At 42.8% G+C, this 22467-nt stretch overlaps 1 protein-coding gene across 1 annotated transcript in view; it reads left to right on the top strand.

Annotated features, from left to right (window-relative positions):
* Window positions 1-22467, top strand: part of LOC126267403 (protein amnionless) — a 122890-nt gene that overhangs the window by 6786 nt on the left and 93637 nt on the right. The window contains exon 2 of the mRNA XM_049972631.1: window positions 11752-12042. Within this exon, the coding sequence (XP_049828588.1) occupies window positions 11752-12042 (291 nt within the window). The remainder of the gene's footprint in view (window positions 1-11751; window positions 12043-22467) is intronic.

Genomic DNA, 22467 nt, shown 5'->3' with positions numbered 1-22467 from the left:
TCATCCACAATCCAGCGTCGGTGTTGAGGGGCCCAGGCGAGGCGTATAGTTTTGTGTCGTGCAGTCATCGAGGGTACACGAGAGGACCATCGGCTCCGAAAGCCCATATCTATGGTGTTTCGTTGAATGTCTCACACGCTGACACTTGTTGATGACCCAGCACTGAATTCTGCAGCAATCTGCGGAAGGGTTGCAGTTCTGTCACGTTGAACGATTCTCTTCAGTCGTCGTTGGTCCCGTTCTTGTAGGATCTTTATCCGGCCGCAGCGATGTGGGGGATTTGATGTTTCAGCGGATTCTTGATATTCATGGTGCACTCATGAAATGATCGTATGGGAAAATACCCACTATATCGGTGCTTCTGTGATGCTGTGTCCCATCTCTCGTGCGCCGACTATAACATCACGTTCAAACTCACTGAAATCTTGATAACCTGCCATTGTAGCAGCAGTAACCGATCTAACAACTGCGCCAGACACTTGCCTTGTATAGGCGTTGCAACCGTAGCGTCGTATTCTGCTTGTTTACGTATCTTCTCTGTATTTGAACACGCACCCCTATATCAGTTTCTTTGGCTATTCACCGTATTACTACTTCCTTCTACCGACCTCTACTTTCGCCCCCTTTTCTTACTAGTAAGTGACTACGGTGTTCTTAGCCTTGTAACGAAGTAGAAATGTACGATAGTGATTTCTAGATATTTATAACCGTTCGTGTTAGTGTAAAAAAGAACTGACAGTTGTCCGCCGTTGCGGGCAGTGGCTTGCGCCTTCTGTCTCTGATTCGAATACCAATTATTATGACTTGTATTAAAAAGTAAAACGTAATGTATGTTACACTCATACATTCAGTTCTCTGGATAGAACAAATTTAGCGACGCATTCTATTGGACTGCTCCCAACATTAAAACCAGTAAGGGAAGGCTGATATACGTTCTGTGCAGCGGTGGAAACCGGAAACTTACCGCTACGACCTTCGTGGGAGTGGATCTGCACATCGGTATGGTATGGTTAAACATTAAAACGTACGCGAAACATTTAGGTAAATATGTTGAAAACTTTTAGACAAACACAAAATGAAGGCACGCCATCTCTGATTTCAAAACTAGTTAAGACAGGAAAGTAAAACCAACACTGACTGAGTTAGAATATCACCAACCTTAAGTCAAACGAACAGCTGTCAGACCATAGTGAAACAGAACATGTAAGTAAAACTCTTGAGCAAATCTGTAATACGTAATATGTGGTTTAATAAAGTAGAACTATGCCGAACAAAGTCTTCAAGTGTTCCAAAATGCATATAATTTTAAGTCAATGGTCTGTTATTTTTAGCGCTTTAAATACTGTACAATCAAGTACACAGATTTCTAACCAGAGCTACTATTTTCACTTCAAAGCTGCTATCGGTTAATTTCCTCCAAAAGACAATATACGAGGTGCATTCAAGTTCTAAGGCCTCCGATTTTTTTTTCTCCGGACTGGAAAGAGATAGAAACATGCGCATTGTTTTAAAATGAGGCCGCGTTCATTTTCAATACGTCCCAGAGATGGCAGCACCGTACGGCAGATGGAATTTTACCGCCACCGGCGAGAATGAGAACTGTTCTAAATACTTAAAATGGCGACGTTTTCCTTACTTGAGCAGCGCGCAATCATTCGTTTTTTGAATTTGCGTGGTGTGAAACCAATTGAAATTCATCGACAGTTGAAGGAGACGTGTGGTGATGGAGTTATGGATGTGTTGAAAGTGCGTTCGTGGGTGCGACAGTTTAATCAAGGCAGAACATCGTGTGACAACAAACTGAAACAACCTCGGGCTCGCACAAGCCGGTCTGACGACATGATCGAGAAAGTGGAGAGAATTGTTTTGGGGGATCGGCGAATGACTGTTGAACAGATCGCCTCCAGAGTTGGCATTTCTGTGGGTTCTGTGCTCACAATCGTGCATCACGACCTGAAAATGCGAAAAGTGTCATCCAGGTGGGTGCCACGAATGCTGACGGACGACCACATGGCTGCCCATGTGGCATGTTGCCAAGCAATGTTGACGTACAATGACAGCATGGTTGAGATGTGGATGCCATTTTTCAATCCAGAAACAAAGCGCCAGTCAGCTCAATGGAAGCACACAGATCCACCGCCACCAAAAAAATTTCGGGTAACCACCAGTGCCGAAAAAATGATGGTGTCAATGTTCTGGGACAGCGAGGGCGTAATCCTTAGCCATTGCGTTCCAACGGTAACAGGTGCATCCCGCGAAAATGTTTCGAAGAACAAATTCCTTCCTGCACTGCAACAAAAACGTCCGGGAAGGGCTGCGTGTGTGCTGTTTCACCAAGACAACGCACCCGCACATCGAGCTAACATTATGCAACAGTTTCTTAGTGATAACAACTTTGAAGTGATTCCTCTGCTCCCTACTCACCTGACCTGGCTCCTAGTGACTTTTGGCTTTTTCCAACAATGAAAGACACTCTCCGTGGCCGCACATTCACCAGCCGTGCTGCTATTGCCTCAGCGATTTTCCAGTGGTCAAAACAGACTCCTAAAGAAGCCTTCGCCCTGCCATGGAATCATGGCGTCAGCGTTGTGAAAAATGTGTACGTCTGCAGGGCGAATACGTCGAGAAGTAACGCCAGTTTCATCGATTTCGGGTGAGTAGTTAATTAGAAAAAAATCGGAGGCCTTAGAACTTGAATGCAACACGTACAGTGCAGTCGTAGCGTTCCTATTAACGAGGGCCAGCAGCATGAGGTTTATTCGTTGTGTAGATTCACCTTGTCGGACTATGGACGATATTTAATGGAACTGTGAAAATAACACTGTTACCGAGCATTACCTATTAAACAAATAATACGTTCCACACTGGACCCTATTAGATTAATACAGGGTGAGTCAAAACGGACTTTCACAACTTCGGAATGATATAGGAATTTATTGAGATAACTTGCAGACTCGGAAGATCTGTCTTTTTGTAGCAAACAACCTCGAGTTTCAGATAAAAGTATCGTCTCATTCTGGTTCGATGTGACTACCATTTGTGATGCAGAAAGCATCCCACCGGTAATCAATTTCTTCCCACACTTGTCGGAGCAGATCGGCCGTGACTTGTGCAGCGTCAGCGTAGCTTCGATTTTCAGGTCGGATAAATTATTCGGTAAGGAAAAACCATTCACACGGTCTTAAATAAAACCCTAGAGAAGGAAATCCAGTGGTGTCAAGTCTGGGGAGCGAGGCGGCCGTGCGATTGATTCTTCACAGCGAATCCACGGGTCTGGGAAGTGATTATCGAGGAAACTCCGAACTTCCATGGGCAAATCAGGTGGTACACTGTCTTGGTCGTAGTAAACCATCCCATCTCGGTCATTTTGAAACATATCTAGATACACAATACCAGTGACAGTTTCCTCCATGAAGAGGAAAGGGCCGTACACTTTCAATTTGCCAAGGGCAGAAAACACATTGATTTTGGAGCCGTCACGAACCGGATGTGAGACTGCACGTGCATTTTAGCCGCTTCAATTTCTGCAATTGCGGGTGTTCACCATGCCACTGATAGGGAATGTTGCTTCATTGCTGAAACCAAAACACAAAGCGAGCACGCTCTGCACCAGTGAAAGTGGCCATTTTTACTGTGCGCTACGCTGGCGCTCCTGGTGGGGGAATGGGGTGCTGATGCTTTATGTGAATCAAACTTGAGGCTGTTTGCTACAAAATGAAGTTATCTGAATACATTTTTGTACCACTCCAAAATGGTGCTGAGTGAGGTGGTGCAGTGTCTAACATTCTGTGTGGTGTCTGTTTGTTCTAAGTCGTGTCTCCCTACCACTTTCGCGCAGCGACGCTCTGAGCGTGTTTTTTAGGGAATTGACTAGTTTGAACCTGGGACCTGTTGCTGGTAAGGAGACACCAGACCACACATGACATGTAGAGTTCAGAAGAGTTCAGTGAGACTAACGATGATATAACCAAATACTTAATGATTTCAGCATCAGTTCCACTGCACTCCCTGTAAAAGAATCTCGATACTAATTAAATTTAGTGGAAGGGGTTCAAGGCTTTCCTATTTTTAGTTATCTGGTAAAATAACGTCGAAAAAGCAGTTAAGTTTACCACTGAACATTTTATTCTACTCACAAAACATTGTTTATAAATTTGCACTATTGATAAAAAAATATTTTAATACAGGATGATAAAAACCAACTGCATTCAACAAAAATCTGAACGAATATTCCCTGAGTGGGTTTCTAAGTTCTACAATGGATCGAAGGATGACCTATGCCATATCACATCTATAATCTAGGTTTAAATTAAGTTTCACAAAAGAGAAAACTATCAAAATGGCCTACAGTGACACTCACTTATCTTTAATTACTTATCTAACTTGTCGTAAATTACAGTGGCTGATGTGGCTTCTCAATAATTATATAACAGAAAAATCATCGCGTTTCAGATTTTAACTTACGTAGCAAACGTGTATACCATGAGATTTAATTGACGATCGACACCAGTATTACGTAAAAAGGGGATGTAACAGATGAGACATCTGCAGTTCTGCGCTCAAAAACGCGGCATCGCGTGCGTTCATTACCTTGTCGGTGTTCGTCAGGGGGCGGCGGGCGGCACAGCTCCACGCACTTCGCCGTCTCGGAAGCAACTCTCCCCTAACTTCTCCTTACTACAATTTACCGAAGTTGGTTTAAAAAAAACTATCTGGCTGTATCTGACCAATCAGGGTCTCAATGTTAACCTTAAGCTCCACCTACAAAAATTCTGTCTATCCAATGAGAAACGTTATACTTTTCATGGTGGGGCAATGTTTTTAACGTTTGCATCGTGACAGAGACGCAAAAAAGTTTCACGCTAAAACTTGCAGCTGGTGTGGCCCTTTTAGGGTTATCGTAAAATCTATACTGTTCTTCTGGAGGGCTCTATCTTTTAACATGGGCTGGGGGTGTTCCTGGCGGTTACTTTTCGTGGCGGGGCAGTGTTTTTAACGTTTGCAACGTAACAGAGACGCGAAAAAGTCTCACGCTAAAACTTGCAGCTGGTGTGGCCCTTTTAGTGTTATCGTAAGATATATACTGTTCTTCTGGAGGGCTCTGTCTTTTAACATGGGTGGTTGGCTGGCGATGTGGGTGCCCGTCCCTTATCGTACGGCCTTCTATCTTAACACTGTTCTGCTCTCGGCTTCTGTTCTCGTTTCTTCCCTCGGAACTGCGTCTGTTTCACGGTGGGATGGTATGACATGCATTTAGGCGTTCTTGTGTTAGTCTGTGGTATTCCATTTGCTCATTCGTTGATCGTATTACTTTGGTTAATTTAATGTCAGGATTTATTCGGAGCTATGTGACATACTGCCAGATTTGCCTATCATGTCAGGGTTTTCATGGAAGGTGTTGGATTTGCCTGACACCTTACAAGTGGTTAACACATTGGACTCGCATTCAGGAGGACGACGGTTCAATCCCGCGTCCGGCCATCCTAATTTAGGTTTTCCGTGATTTCCCTAAATCGCTCCAGGCAACTGCTGGGATGGTTCCTTTGAAAGGGCACGGCCGACGTCCTTCCTTCCCCATCCTTCCCTAATCCGGTGACGCCGATGACCTCGCAGTTTGGTCTTTTCCCCCAAAAAAACCCGATGAGACCGATGTCCTCACTGTTTGGTCTCTTCCCCCAAACAACCCAACCCAAATTGGTAAAGTCTTCTTTGACTCATCCGGTAGTAGGGTATGATAAACCACCAGAATACTGCGTTTTCGCCATTTACCTCGTTTTGGACAGCAATGATAAGACATGCATATATTCTTACTATTAATATTTTAGTGCCGTATAAATGTAATAGGCCGCCTCTTAATTTCCTGTCGCAACCTACTAGCCACAGGTAGCTCCGTTCGGTCAGTGTTAATGGGGCGCCGTGCAACACCTTTGCTGCTTCAGAAAGTTCCATCACAGCTGCTTCACGCTGTAGCCGTGGGAGGGTAACAGGCTCGCCTCGCATTTCCGGAACTTGTGACGCGGTCGTCGCGTTTTACTATTTAAACACTACTATTAGTAAAGACTATTGCCCTGGGGTGAATCGTGTACACAACGTCGTGTTACCACAAAAAAATTCGAGCACACGTAGTGTATATTATTGAAACTGAAAAAGTAGAATGGAGTAAAACTTAGGTGTGGTCAATGATTTATAAAGTGATTTTTCAACACTAATTTTACGTAACAGATACACAGCCACAGACAATCAATGGCACAAATACTCATGCGCATTACATTATTATTAAGCATGCACAAAAGTAACATTGCAAGTTCAGCAAATAACAAAAAATGGTTCAGATGACTCTGAGCGCTATGGGACTTAACATCTGAGGTCATCAGTCCAGTAGAACTTAGAACTACTTAAACCTAACTAACCTAAGGACATCACACACATCCATGCCCGAGGCAGGATTCGAACCTGCGACCGTAGCAGCAGCGCGGTTCCGGACTGAAGCGCATAGAACCGCTCGGCCACCTTGGCTGGCTGCAAACAATATAATAATGAATATTTTATGCAGCCAGTACGATATTGTGAAATGGTTGTGATAAGGTTTAAATCCGAAGTGCTATAAAATCTATTTCACGAAGCGAAAACATGGTCTCTCAAAAATAAATTTCAGTGTCAGAGCCAACAACAAGAGAAAATGAAGTAAAAAGTTTTTCTTTTGTATATCTTACCCCTCTGAAAGCTTTTGAAACTAATGAAGATACTAAGAAAAATTTAGTAGTGATGTGTGGGAGGGTAAGATTACTAAGAAAAATTCAGTAGTGATGTGTGGGAGGGTAAGAAGAAGGAGAAACATATGCAGATTTACCAAAATCCTTATTAGCCAATTCAGAAATATGGTAAGTACGAAAAGCAATAATGTCTCTGTCCACAAAACTTTCAAGTCCAGGAACACTTGGTACTCCAGTACCTCCTCGAACAATGGCAAAAGTAAACCATCCGTTACCATGACCAAACGTATCGTTTATATCTAAACTAAAATTAAGTCTACAACCGACGAACACAGCAGGACCATCCAGCAGAGCTTGTGCAGCGACAGACTTAACTGGAATACGATTCTTCTTGTCTCCAGCTGTTGTAGCAAACTCGATGTTCTCGATGGTCTTGTAGACTGTTTGAAGCCAGAATTCCTAAGCAGTCGGACTGCAGCCTCGGCAGCAGCATCAGAAGCTTCATTCCCCGACACTCGGACGTGACTGGTGACCAAGATGAATACCACGTTGGCTCCATCATCAGCTAGCGAGTGAAAACACTCTTGGAGTCGTTGTGCTAAGGCTGATGTATGTATAGCACAGAGGTGCTCTGGAGAGCACTAAATGAATCGGAACATAATACACAATTCAGAAGCCTTGGCGGAAGGCTTCGCAGTAAATATCTAGCACTGTTCTACAAGTCGGTATCTAAAATGTTTCGTAAAATGAAGAAGAAACCGCCTTCAGTCACAAGTTGCGTTTATTTACTACACTATGCATTTCGAGCCCTGGAGGCTCATCTTCAGGTGCTTTTCAGAAGTTTACATCAGGTTTTTTAGTTGTTTGCCTGTTGATATTACATTTTTGTGTTACAACATGGTATTTTGTAGATATAAGTTTAACAGCGTTAATAATATAAAGCTAACTTACAGTTTAACATTGTATGATATCAACTTCTGTTGTGCAGTTAGTATACACAATACACATCTTTAATTTTGCCGTACATACTGGGATATACACATAGTCACACATTTTTTCGCACATTGTAGTAGCAGAACGTAAACATGTCAAAGATTCTCGTTCATACAGATGTTCTACTTCTAAATATAATCAATTTTCTTGTTTCACAGAAGATAATATGGTATAGTATTAGTAGTACACAGGTATTATTAAAATAATTATTTAGCACCATGTTGTAGGTTGTCAGCTGTTTGTACTATTATAGATTTGATTCCTCAGGAAAAAATCAACTTTTAAATGTGTAGAAAAAATTGTGGCTGCTAAACTCTGTTTGTTCATTCAACAAGTTTTCGGGATTTTTTTTCTTTGTGTAGCATTATTTCTTACTGTTCTAGTAGATTAAGTTTTTTACTGTTGGGTTCTGTGTGAAGTACAGTTAGGCTATTGTGGATGTCGTCAAGTCTGTGTTTATTAATATACATGTGGTTAGCTATTGTAGATTTTTCAAAATGGTTTAGTCGAAAGACGTCAGTGTGTTCTTTATACCGTGTGTGGAAGGTTCCTCCAAGTTTTTCCCATGTAAAATGCAGGGCAACTGTTACATTGTAATTTATATATTCCACTGTGTTGAGTTATTGGTTTGTTTTTGTTCACTGTGTGAGGTAAGTGGTATCCAAGTTTGCTGATTGTGGAGAAAGATATTTTAATATTGGTTTTTTGAATAAGTTAGCTATTTTTTGTGATACTGCGCCTAAGTATGGAATGCTTGTGAAGATTTGTTTTGTGTCAGTAGTTTTCTTTTCAGTGTTTTGGTGAGTGATGTTGGTCTGAATTTTTCTAGATAGTTTATCAATTGATTTTACAGAGTAACCATTATTTACTGCAATTGTTTTGACAGTATCAATTTTGTGTTAGTGCTTTGGGTTTTAAAGGTAATGTTTGTGCCCTGTTCAACATTGATCTAAATGCAGCATACTTATGTGTGTTCGGGTGGTATGAAGATTCATGTATTGTGATGTCAGTGTCGGTTAACAATTGCGAGGTCTAAGAAATTTATGGATTAGGTTCACAATTGCGAGCTCTAAGAAATTTATGGATTGATTTGTTCCATGTTCTATTGTGAACTTTATTTTATTGTGGAGTGAGATGAATGATGTGAGGAGTTCTTCAAGTTCATCTTTAGTGCCATCAGACAAGAGTAGTGTGTCATTTACATATCTCTTGTAATGCACAATTTTTTGAACAAGTTTATTTTCTTCTTTTAAGAACTTATTCCTTAAGTGGTTGATGAAAATGTCAGCTAGGAAACTTGACGTGCAGTTACCCACAGCTAAGCCTTCTTTCTGTTGATAGATTTTATTATTAAATGAAAAGTAGTTGTGGGACAGTACTAGTTCAAGTAGATCTACCAACTCTGCAATCTCTGGCATGGTTAGTTTTTTGTGTGTGATGAGGTTCTTTCTAATAATTTCAATTGTCTCTTTAACAGGTATATTTGTGAACAGATTGATGTGGTGTGCATACTGCAAGACCTTCGGTCACACACACCATCAGATTGACTCGTCGCTCTAATGAAGTAGACGAGTGTCAGCAATGTGTCTCGTGGTCTTATCGTGGCATGTTTATCTTCTGCCGTTAGGTCAGACGATAGAAATGTCACTTGACCACTTAGAGTAGGAGATTCATGGTGACCAACTTTAAACAGAACTTGATTAATTTTCACACACATTTATTAAAATAGTAACAAGCATTAACCTTACGTAACTTGATTCTGGATGCTATTTACAACTGAGAATCTGAAGTTCCTTTGGGCTTGGTACGTTGATCTTATTCTCACATATCTCTGATACTTGACAAAGTGTCTATACATTTATCTTCATGGCTATGTACAGGAATATGGTAATCTTATTAGGTACAGACTGAAAATTGCGTATAGACTGATACAGACAAATTTAGACTGGTACAGACTGGTGCAGACAAATGCAGACTCATACAGACTAATGCAGACTGACTAATCGGAGGTCTGTACACTCGTTATAATACCTCACGGTTTCATGTATCACTGCATGAGTGTGATCCGTGAGGAGAAAAGGTTCTACGTTAGCAGCAATCTCATTGGCTGTGTTACATATTAATAAGCAGATCGACGGAAACAGAATTTGGTCCGTCTCTAAGGCAGCGCCATCTCTTAGTGCGGAGATGGACAAGCACTGCGCCCACGCTGTTGTGCTTAGCGGGGCGCGCTCTAGTGGGAAAGTTGTGTACGCGCTGATTACGCAGAACTATGTACACAACAGTTGATAATGTCAAATGAGGCAAGTCTAGCTTCTCTGGGGATTGTTACATCTTTGATGAGTGTTGTTAACTCGTGTGCATTTTTTATTGTGTATGTGGTTTCAAAAGTGTAAAATTCTCTGAGTATATTATTTGCCAACTGTGAAAGTTTATATGCAGGTGTGTTCTTGAGTTAACAATTGGTCTAATTGGAGAGTTCTGTTTATGGATCTTTGGCTGTGCTCGGAGTTTGGGGGCAGTGGGATTCATCAATGTGCAGTCGCAGATGAAACACTGAAAAACAATGGATAAAGGTAAGCTAAAATGTTTGTTGCCAGTGACGAAGACGCATACGACACGAATGCTGTGAACAGTTTGTAGTTCCGAGTATGTTGTGCGTTCTTGACTGCAGTCCTGTACTAGTGTATTACGCAGATGTGATGTACTGTAGTAAAGTGAAGTACAGATGTCGTAACATTTTACTCCTGATTAATCCATTACTGGCCAAAACTCTATCGTATAATTTTTTGCAAACTTTTATACATAAATACGTTGCATTCAGTGATTAATTGAATAAAAAGTTGTTTTGAAAATTTTCAGTTTATTAGAACAAAAACTACAGACCGTCCCATTTTTGGGACATTGGCCAAATGCACTATCCAAATTCACAACCTTATTCTCCATGCATAATATTGTTAGAAACAACACAAACAATAAATAAAGAATATTTTAATGTTATTGAATGTGTATTCAGTATGAAATGAAGCAAAACACTTGTCGTGTTCACCAACATTGCACCTATCACAATTTTGTTTTTTTCTTGCAGTAAGCACATCTCTTCTGTGTTTTACCCTCGTCTGTGTTTTACTTGGCACAATGAAATAATTTCCTGGATCCAGTCGTACATGTGTGGTCACCCGTCCTCCCATCAGTTTGCTTCCTTGTGGTCCTCTGCATTTTGGTACTGATCCTGTTTTCTTTGATAGGTAAAATATCACTATTTTCTGTCGGACATCCAAAAGTGAGAGCTTCTCTCTAAAGTACCGGCTACATCTTGTACAACAGACTCATTGTTCAATACATATTCGTCAATGTCTTCTTCATCTATTATTGCATTTGCATCATGTGGAATAATCGCCAATTCTACGTCATCATCTGCATTGTCACTCTCTTGATGGTTCGCTAGTTCTGCTAAAATTTCTTCAAGTGTAAGTCCACACAGCATGTTTTTATCCTGTTGGAATCTTAAAATTCGAATAGAACATGAAAAAAGCAGATATAAAGAACGTAAAATGCAATTCTTCTCTATATAATACGTTTATACAAGAATAGGGCACATCAACAATAAATGATAGTGTAACATGCCATTGTCCCATTATTGGGACGCATAAAATATATCGACATTGCACTTGCTTGAAACAATCTGTAAGTATACTTAATCTTACATGGGTATCCCTATGTTCATAACAAACACGCCCAGACAACTAAATCACAGCTCATTGTCGTCTAGGAACTACCAGCAGACATACAGTACTGCCACGTGCGAGAACAAAAAATCGGCAAGTTTATAATTTTCCTGACGTGAAGTACTTAGAAAAAAGTTATTTATTTTACATTTACAGGCATTATAGCAGTTAGTTGAACCTACATGTGCAACAATAAAGGCTAAAAGCTCCATTGAGTATGTAGAAATAAGTGAAATATACGCGTCCCAAAAAAGGGACAATGGCCAGTAATGGGTTAATAGTGTATCCCGTCCACATTTTGGACTGTCTGTCCACAGGCTTGGTGGTGGTGGTGGTGATGGTGGTGGCGGTGCCGGTGTCGGCGACGAAGACGTGGCTGCGCAACACGGACTGGGCGAACGCGGCCAACTGGGAGGGCGGGCGCGTGCCGTGCTCGCGGGACCGCGCCGTGCTGCCCGGCTGGCTGTCGGCGGCCGTGCGCCTGCCCGAGGGCGACACCGCAGTGGCCGAGCTGCTGCTGCCGCGCACCGGAGAGCTGCTGCTGCCCGCCGACGGCGCGCTCCTGCTCGCCGGCGATGCGCACGCAGCGCCCGACTGCCCCGGACAAGGTGAGCGCCAGTTTCAGCCCGACTGCGACAGCCGTAGCGGTCGAAACGGAACGGAAAGGTACGTCGCTGTCTTCATGCGGAGGTGTGTTCACAATAGGCGACGGCAAGCCACTTCGCTTAACGCAGAAAGCCGGGTTATGACACACCGTATGTCATGTAATAAGTCGAAATTTGCATTGCTTGGAAAAAAAAAGTTGAGGCACACAGGAAAAATGGTCGGGTATCAATGTAACTTCGTAAATGAACACACCATCGACCGGTATTGAAATGATTAGAGTTGTCTGTGACAGGCAGAACTGCATTCAAAATTCTTTAGTGTTGTTCAAAATGGTTCAAATGGCTCTGAGCACTATGGGACTTAACAGCGGAGGTCATCAATGCCCGAGGCAGGAATCGAATGTGTTGCCGTAGCGGTCTCGCGGTTCCAGACTGAAGCGCCTAAAGCCGTTCGGCCACTTACTGTTGTTCGCGTTTAACGTCTTGCCATTCAGTTTCGAACCCGACAGGAATTAATGCTGTAGGTTCATTTCGAGCAGTTCCCACACGAATACTGCTAATAGAACTGCAAGCAATGGACATTTGAGGTTAGGTACTTTCTAAAAGACCATTGTCCACAGTGGGACACAACGTTGCACGTCTTAAATGGGCCAAATAAGGTAGAAACCAGACAGTAGATGACAGGTGCGTAGTGCGGTCCGACGAGTTGGAATCCTGACACTTTTTAAGTGATGCGAGCCGTCGACTGCTGTGATGGCCCACTAACGCGTTTAACCTGCAGTGTGTGTTTGGGGGGTGGGGGGGTGGGGAGTGGGGGTACTCAGGCCGTACCTGGCTCTCTGATATTGAAACATCCCCTTAGAAAAATTAATGGATTACTGTGCTGATAAATCTCTTACGTTATTTGATTTTCAAACAGCTGAGCAGAACTGAACGTACTCTGACAGTACTCTCTTTACTTATTCTGATCATCACTAAACTGACACCCAATATTTTTAGCGCAACGCAGTCTGACTTTCAGTAGTCCCTACAAAAGAATGGCCCTGACTAACAATAACCTTTACCTTTCATGAATCACTTACCTCACAAAAATCTTCGATGCTCCAACTGCGTAACGCTACGCGCTGTTCACACCCAACTGCCCAACACTACAATAGCAAATATTCCAACAATGCAAACGAGTCACAGACTGCACACAACACAGTCAGTGATTTTCATACAGAGCGCTACGTGGTGTTACCAACATAAAAACCTAAGCAGCCTATTTACAATATTTTAAGGGTATTTTTCCTTCCAGGGCTTCGGCCCACTCACTCAAGGTTACTGTGGACGTGACCGAGGATGGCTATTTCAAAATACTCGGTGACCTAACTGTTCGTCTTTCTTCTATGTACATCTTCATGAGTAAGTTGTGGACGCTCCTGTCTTTTAAAATGACAACAGCAGTGTTCATGGGCTGCATGCACACATTCGTGGGTTGATGAACACTCAGGTACCTTCTCGGACGTTGTTGTTGTTGTCTTCAGTCCTGAGACTGGTATGATGTAGCTCTCCATGCTACTCTGTCCTGTGCTAGCTTCTTCATCTCCCAGTACCTACTGCAACCTACATCCTTCTGAATCTGCTTAGTGTATTCATCTCTTGGTCCCCCTGTAGGATTTTTACCCTCCACGCTGCCCTCCAATGCTAAATTTGTGATCCCTTGATGCCTCAGGACATGTCCTACCAATCGATCCCTTCTTCTAGTCAAGTTGTGCCACAAACTTCTCTCCTCCCCAATCCTATTCAATACCTCCTCATTAGTTACGTGATCTATCCACCTTATCTTCAGCATTCTTCTGTAGCACCACATTTCGAAAGCTTCTATTCTCTTCTTGTCCAAACTAGTTATAGTCCACGTTTCACTTCCATACATGGCTACACTCCATACAAATACTTTCAGAAACCACTTCCTGACACTTAAATCTATATTCGATGTTAACAAATTTCTCTTCTTCAGAAACACTTTCCTTGCCATTGCCAGTCTACATTTTATATCCTCTCTACTTCGACCATCACCAGTTATTTTGCTCTCCAAATAGCAAAACTCCTTTGCTGCTTTAAGTGTCTCATTTCCTAATCTAATTCCCTCAGCATCACCCGATTTAATTTGACTACATTCCATTATCCTCGTTTTGCTTTTGTTGATGTTCATCTTCTATCCTCCTTTCAAGACACTCTCCATTCTGTTCAACTGCTCTTCCAGGTCCTTTGCTGTCTCTGACAGAATTACAATGTCATCGGCGAACCTCAGAGTTTTTACTTCTTCTCCATGAATTTTGATACCTACTCTGCATTTTTCTTTTGTTTCCTTTACTGCTTGCTCAATATACAGATTGAATAACATCGGGGAGAGGCTACAACCCTGTCTCACTCCTTTCCCAACCACTGCTTCCCTTTCATGCCTCTCTACTCTTATAACTGCCATCTGGTTTCTGTACAAATTGTAAATAGCCTTTCGCTCCCTGTATTTTACCCCTGCCACCTTCAGAATTTGAAAGATAGTATTCCAGTCAGCATTGTCAAAAGCTTTTTCCAAGTCTACAAATGCTAGAAACGTAGGTTTGTCTTTCCTTAATCTTGCTTCTAAGATAAGTCGTAAGGTCAGTATTGCCTCACGTGTTCCAACATTTCTACGGAATCCAAACTGATCTTCCCCGAGGTCGGCTTCTACCAGTTTTTCCATTCGTCTGTAAAGAATTTGCGTTAGTATTTTGCAGCTGTGACTTATTAAACTGATAGTTCGGTAATTTCACATCTGTCAGCACCTACTTTCTTTGGGATTGGAATTATTATATTCTTCTTGAAATCTGAGGGTATTTCGCCTGTCTCATACACCTTGCTCACCAGCTGGTAGAGTTTTGTCAGGACTGGCTCTCCCAAGGCCGTCAGTAGTTCTAATGGAATGTTGTCTACTCCCGGGGCCTTGTTTCGACTCAGGTCTTTCAGTGCTCTGTCAAACTCTTCACGCAGTATCTTATCTCCCATTTCGTCTTCATCTACATCCTCTTCCATTTCCATAATATTGTCCTCAAGTACATCGCCCTTGTATAAACCCTCTATATACTCCTTCCACCTTTCTGGCTTCCCTTCTGACAGGCGAAATAAGTCGTCCGATCTTAATCTCATACAAAATTAGCGCCGTTGTTTGGAGCAGCATCTAAAACGTAGCCATCAACGTCTCTGCTAATTGGTAGCTATATGGGATCTAACCATCCATGAGTGACTTTAGCTGCATATGTGATGCCTGGGGAAACATGTGGACTCTCTTCCTCGCAGAACCGAGGCCGTTAACATGGCTAGAGTCAGTGTTGGACGTATTAGCTCAAGGTCTTCTAAGGTGAATACTTTTTTGCCTCTTATGTCGATCGACTTTCCGACAAGAGAGATTATATCGTCTTGCTGGCAAGTTAGGTGGCAAGTAAACCATAAACCTGAAAATGGTCTCGATTGAAAAGTGTGGCCATTACCTTATAGTGAATAGTAATAGTTGAAGAGTAAGATCCCTTGTCGTATTGTGCGAAAACGGGAAATAAATTATCACATCGACCTCAGAAACAATTTGATGTATTTTTCGGCACTTCAAAAGGAGGACAACCAATGATCTTGGTCTAAGTTACAGTTCTGCTGAGCTATCTTACGCTGCGCAGTTGAGTTTCCGAGGTAATAGAAAATTTTTCATCCTCCAGCCCATCAAAGCCAATAAGTCACAGAGATAGTTGAAATTCAGCAGTTCAAAATTTGACGGCAGTTTACACTAGATTATCAAAAGAAAAGTATCGACGACTAGGAGACTAGGTCAACAGAAAAAAATCGCATTGTTTTTAGATTTTGTCCGATCAGTTTCATTCTCGTTTCCCGCTTTTGTTTCTACGAGGGTAAGTAGATATGTATCTGCAGTTTTACGCTAATTGTATTGCTCTGGTTGGCTCTACGGTTTTGTGTGCTCACCAGCCTCAAGACGCCACCGTTGTCTTCGCCTGTGGTAACACCGGTTCCCGTCAGATCAGCGAAGTTAAGCGCTGTCGGGCTGGGCTGCACTTCGATGGGTGACCATCCGGTCTGCCAAGCGCTGTTGACAAGCGGAGTGCACTCAGCCCTTATGAGGCAAACTGATGAGTTATTTGATGGCGAAAGTAGCGACACCGGTCTCGTAAACTGACATCCGGCCGGGAGCGCGGCCTGCTGACCACGTGCCCCTCCATATCCGCATCCAGTGACGCCTGTGGGCTGAGGATGATACGGCGGCCGGTAGTTACCGTTGGGCCTTCATGGCCTGTTCTGGCGGAGTTAGTTTGTCTTCGCCTGTGGTAGGTTGCAACGTTATCACATCAGTCCGCTTTGTGCTTTTGCGATGTCAGGATGGCCGTGCTATTCCCTGTTTATACCATAGAAGAATTCGTTTTTAGTGGATTGGAGTTGTACCAGAAGCGGTAATTCATAGATGTCTTTCAGCAGAATACGGGTACAATGTAATGTCACAGCAAATTGTTTACCAGTTGATTGAAGGGTTCCAAAGTAGTCGAACGAGAGTGAAAGAAGAGGAAAACTACAGCCACAACTGACGACAACACTGCGTAAGTCCGTGACTTAATTCTAAACAACAGACGAGACACTGCTGATGATGTGGCAAACAATACGAAGAATATCAGACTTTCACAAAGCCTGCGCGATATGGGTTCCAAAACAACTCGATGAAGAGCACAAGCGTAACGGTGAAAATCTGTCGGCGCTTCCTGGAATATCATGCTAACCAAGGTGAAACGTTTCTGCAAAGAGTCATCACATGGATTCATCGGATCGAACCAGAAAGCAAGCGCAAGAGCATGAAAGGGGAACAGCCAGAATCTCAAGCCAAAAGTAAATTCAGGAGTCAACCTTCTGCAGGAAAAGTGATGCTCGCAGTTTTTGGACCTGAAAAGGGCCGCTCCTGGAACATTAACTGGAAAAGGGGTCGTTAGTCAACAGTATAAATAAGTAACTGTCGTGTGACTAGGGCCTCCCATCGGGTAGACAATTCGCCAGGTGCAAGTCTTTCGATTTGACGCCACTTCGGCAACTTGCTTGTCGATGGGGATGAGATAATGATGATTAGGACAACAGAAGACACAATCCCTGAGCGGAGAAAATCTCCGACCCAGCCGGGAATCGAACCCGAGCCCTTAGGATTAACAGTTCGTCGCGCTAACCACGCAGCTACCGGGGGCGGACATTAGTCAACATTGAAAGTTATAGTGAGATGCTGTTAAACAAGCTGAAACCTTCGATTCGCAATAAACGCAGAAATTCGTTGGAGGAAGGCGTCCTTTTGTTACATGATAATGCGCGTCCGCATACCGCTGTCCACACCGTTCAAACTCTTCAGACGCTGAGTTGCGACGTGTTGGATCATCTTGTATTCAGTCAAGATACCGTCCCATCGATTTAGCCTCTCTGCGGTACACTTAAAGATGCTTTAAGGGCCGTAGATTAAGCTTCGATCAACATGTGAAGAAAGCGATGTATACGTGGCTTGTTGCGCATCCGAAAACTTTTTTACAGGGGGCTTCGGAAAGCTTGTGCAACGATGGGCCAATTGCATTGAAAAGCGGGGAGACTATTAGAATAATGACATCAATAAAAACTACGGAATCTGGGTGTAATAAATTATAAAAATCGGTTACTGATACTTGTTTACTTACCACTGTCGCTCGTAAACAGCAGGGCCAAAAATTTCGAGTGGTTAAATTCCCTGTCTCTCAAAACTAATTATGGGCAGGCCACGTCTTCAAGATCTACCTTTTAAATTTTAATTATGAGCAAAGTTATGTTCATCACGCGAAATTACGGCCCTAGGTACAGATCCTAAAGCAGGGAATTTGCATAAAAGCTTAGTGTGATTGACGTTATCTGACCGGAGTTACAATTATTTGCGTATGGTATAATGTGACTGAAAGTATCTGTCTGAAAACTGGTTGACTGCGTATAACTTAATGTAAGTGAAAGCAGCAAATAGAAACATTGGTTAGTTAAGTACTCAAATCTGTTCAAAAACACCTCTGTAAAAACAATATCAAATTCAACAACGAAAAATGTGACAATTTTGTTTGTCGAAATTCATGTGAAAGATTAAGTGGATAGCCGTGTTCCTCCCGCATCTGTGTCTTTACTGCTTGCCCACTTGAGAATTTACACTCTAATAAAGTACAACGATAAATGTAATCTATATAATCCAGCAAATTCCTGATTGAAAGTTCTTGAATATCCTCAGAAGTTCACCTATTCATACTAGTGCGATGAACCTGAGACAGGCGATTATCCTGGCTTTCAGAAATGCGAAATCGAACTGAGCTTCTCTGCCGTAGCTGCGCTTTATGCTCATCGTAAATAGACAGTGGTGCACCGAGCTGAACGCTGTGGATGTGTTGGCTCCTTCGAGAAGGCGTTGTCGTCAGCACCTTGTAGCTACTGATAGATGTTGCAGGCTCAACGGCGATGCAGTGGCAAGTCGATCTGTCCTCTATTGCTACTGTACCCGGATTCGATGTGGCCACCTCCTCGATCAAAGCGCAAGTCGATGCGGACACCTTCACGTCCTAACGTCAAGTCGATGGGGACACCTCCGTGACCAAACCCGATGTGTCTTTCTTGTGGCACTCAGTTACATCCTGCTAATTTATTACCGCGAAAGCGTCTCAGTTGACAATAGCAGAATTAAGAAACACTGAGGGCAAATCGCCAGGTTTCCCTCCAACTAGAGGAATCCCACAAAATAGCGCGTCTCCTTCAGACGCCTATCACAACGTGAAAATCTCCCCTACTGCCAGAAACACTGACTTCAGTGCTGCGCTCTTGACGTCACACACAATTACACCAATTGCGCCTTTTCCCACCTGCGCTGTTAGCCTCGCAAATGAAGGCTTGAGAAATTAAGCAAGAGCCCCTATGAGCCAAGACTTCGTTCCCTGTAGCCCACGCTTTGCACAAGCGACAGATGGTTATCTTCAAGTTGGTCCGCAAACAAGAAATAGCGTCTCCGGATCCTGCAGTTGGAGCAACACTGTCCTCCAGCTGGACCTCGGACTTTGCAGCAGTATGTGTGGATGAAAGCTTTCTTCCCACTGGGGTGGTCGAGCCGGCCTCAGCTCTAAGAACACACCGCCTGGGTCGTCGGTCTTTGCTCCCATCCAGTCCCGTTTTGTCGTAGCGTTTCCTGCTCGCCCGTCTCAAATACAACACACTACAACAGACTGAACATTAATAGAATCAACAAACTGCAGGGACGGACTCCTGACTGGAAACGGAAGGGAATAGCTCCTATGGACAAGTGTCCGGAAATGCATCGTTGCTATAGTAGATGGCGCTGATAAGTTACAGTTGCTCTGACCACGTGCCTTCCGTTCCTCGCGTGTTGCAGCGTGTTGGCGCAGCGTATTGTAGGCAGTAGAATAGTCTAGTGTTCGTGTCGGAAACAAACGGAGATGGTGTTTGTGTATGGTCAAGCAGAAACGGTCGAGAGGCAGTACAGCTACACCAAAACAAGTAACTCCCACAAACACCAACCACACCACACACCACTTCAAGCCCTTCTTGGGTGTGTGTGTTCGGGTCCTCTCTGACAGATGAACGCGTAGGGAGGTGGCGGACTGTTCGAACAGCAGATTTAAAGGTCTGTGTTCTACGGATATTGAGACGAATCCTAGCACAAACTCGTAGCACGTGGCCCACCATCATGGTGTAAGCGAAACTGCGATTATGTGTGTTCTCCATGACAACTGCTACTATCATATCGCCTGCAACGAGTGCAAGGATTGTCGGCATCGGATTTCGCTCTACGGGAAGGATTTTGTCGATGGTTTTTGCACCGGGACGTTTGTTGTCTTTGCATGCACACCGTCCGTTTGCGACGTAACGCGCTCTTTCGCACATCGACGGCGGTTCTGCAACCTCGATACTGCCGCAGATCTGCACAAGTAACTCCTGACTGCAACTACTTAAGAGATCTCAGACAATCAGTGTTGAACAAAGTGTTGAACAAACTGCGATTTCATAACTACATGTCGGAGGCCGCTATAAGTACAAAGAGCTGAAAATTGTCTTGTGAACTCTAAAGAGTAAATCGGAAATGAGTTGCTGTTCAAATTTCTAAGTTAAAAGGTCCTTTTAAACTTGCATTAGGATTTTTTTATTGCTATTAGGCAAGATCATCAGTCCACATGTGTTCAAATCATTATACCTCCTGTTCACAGTCCTCGTCACACTCAAACAGCCAGAACTTTTCCTATCCAAATCCGAAATCATTTACGAGAGTAACACTGTCAATAAACTGCTATTTACTTTTGCACTCGGCATTCAAATAAAGTTTTTGCTCGCCATAAACACTCAGTAAACAAAATTTACTTAGTACCGCCACGCTTTTAGTTCAAAGTTTACACACGCGGTTTTCTCCAGAACAAAATATCTCTCGACTCTTAAAATGTCACAAATAGTTAAAGGTAAACACCAGCTACCTTTATCACTGTATCGAAACGCGGAAGTCAAAATATCGCTTCATTTTACACATAATGCGTTCGGACACTTTCAGCATGACCGGCTCCTTCGAAAGCTGGTCCACCACTTCCTTCTTCTCTCTGCCTCTACAAGCACCTCTTTCTCATGCGTTAGGTGGCAGACCGTCTCACTTCTTATTGGCTGTACAGAGTTACGGCCAATCAGAACTGACTTTCAGGGCGCGGCTCGCGCCAAAATCTAGCAAGAACCAACCACTGCTCTCAGCTCATTGACGTCATTAAAATAAGCAACTCAAAACTCTCTTGCTAAACAAATAAAATGAAACAAACTTTAAGCTGTACTTGACGTGTGGAATTTAACTATATAGTCACGAACGTTCTGGCTGTCTCTTATATATTCAAACATGCCTGGACATCCGTCATCCTCTAGTAGGGGAACCACTGGGGGATTCGTTCCCACGATACAAAGCTGGAACACTTGCAACTTCCTACAGAGAATTACGAACTGGAAATTTAATATTGGCGAATGTCCCACGTACACTCACACAAGTACTCTCTTTCACACTCACCCTAACACAAAACATAAATATCTACCTGAAATTCTTAAAGTTATTACTACAGCAAAATTACGAAAGGTTTTCTAAAATGAGAACTTTCCAAATTTGAATCTAAACACTGAAAGTGTTATCATATCTTTTCAAATAGTCACAGTTGGTGAACTGTTTTTAAGTGTCGGATGATTACTTTTTTTACTGATTTTTTTTGTAAGTTCGAAATTATGGCAGTTATTGACTTCAGATTTTGACAGATTGTTCCTTTACACTACAGAAGGTTATGTACCTAATATGAAGTTCGTCAGGCTAGTTTCTAAATCAGTTATTAATTTTTATAGTTCCAGAGAATGTAACTACTCTGTAAGCGCCTCTCCGCTGCAGTCACGTCATATGCTTATGACGCACGTCTACAGGCTACAGCTCGCCCGTTGCAGATCGTATAAAATTCTGACTGCTTACACTGGAGCCCACACATATTCATACAAGAAAGCTTTAATAGACAAATTGTCGATCGCGCCCTAGCTGTGACGCCTCACGTTTCCGGACAAATATTTTTTTTCCTCTATTTCCATTCAGGAATCCGTCTTTGCAGTTTGTCGCATTTATTAATGTTCACCCTGTATATTGGCAAGCACACTAAAAACATTCACAAACCAGTGACACTGTCACTGTGTTTATAAAGGAAGGAAATGAAAATTACACAGGACACCTTACTGCCAGTCACTGTGATTCCACATCATCAGTAAAACGTTCCCACTCCGATTTGCCCTGTTGTCAGTGTCTGAATCACAAAATCACACTCTAATTTGGATGAAAACGGCGTGCAGAATTGCCTTCGGTGTTTCAAGTTCTCATTAAAATAATCATATTTCTTTCGGATTTTTTGCACCATATTGGCTTTGCCATTCTTAATTTTTCAATTTTTCTATTAGCTTTGTTATCAGTAAGTTTAGGATCACAGTTATAACGACTTCTGGTCACGGTTGTTTGAAGTTTTGGCATATTTTCGCAATTGAGGGGTTTGGCGCAAGGAGGAGGCAGCTGCACTTTTTGGCTCTATTGAGTTGAATATTCTATCACTTACACAAAAAAAAGCGCTTTCGTTTGGTGCGAGAAAGAGGCAGCTCCACCCAGTAGTTTCAGAGAAATCCAACAGATGGAGCTGCCTGTACTCCGAGTTTTCATGAAAACAGAGGCAGCTCCAGGAGCTGCTTCGTTCTTCCCCAAACAATAGCAGGAAGGAGGTTGTGTTACGTATTCTTCAGCAGACCTGTGTAAACATCGCGCGTTCCCTGTAAGGGATATTTTTTATCAGGTTTACGATCTGTTTTTTGACTACATCGTCA

Source organism: Schistocerca gregaria, chromosome 4 (genome assembly GCF_023897955.1).
Source record: "Schistocerca gregaria isolate iqSchGreg1 chromosome 4, iqSchGreg1.2, whole genome shotgun sequence".
Classification (NCBI taxonomy): Eukaryota; Metazoa; Arthropoda; class Insecta; order Orthoptera; family Acrididae; genus Schistocerca; species Schistocerca gregaria.
This window is presented reverse-complemented; position numbering and strand designations above follow the sequence as displayed.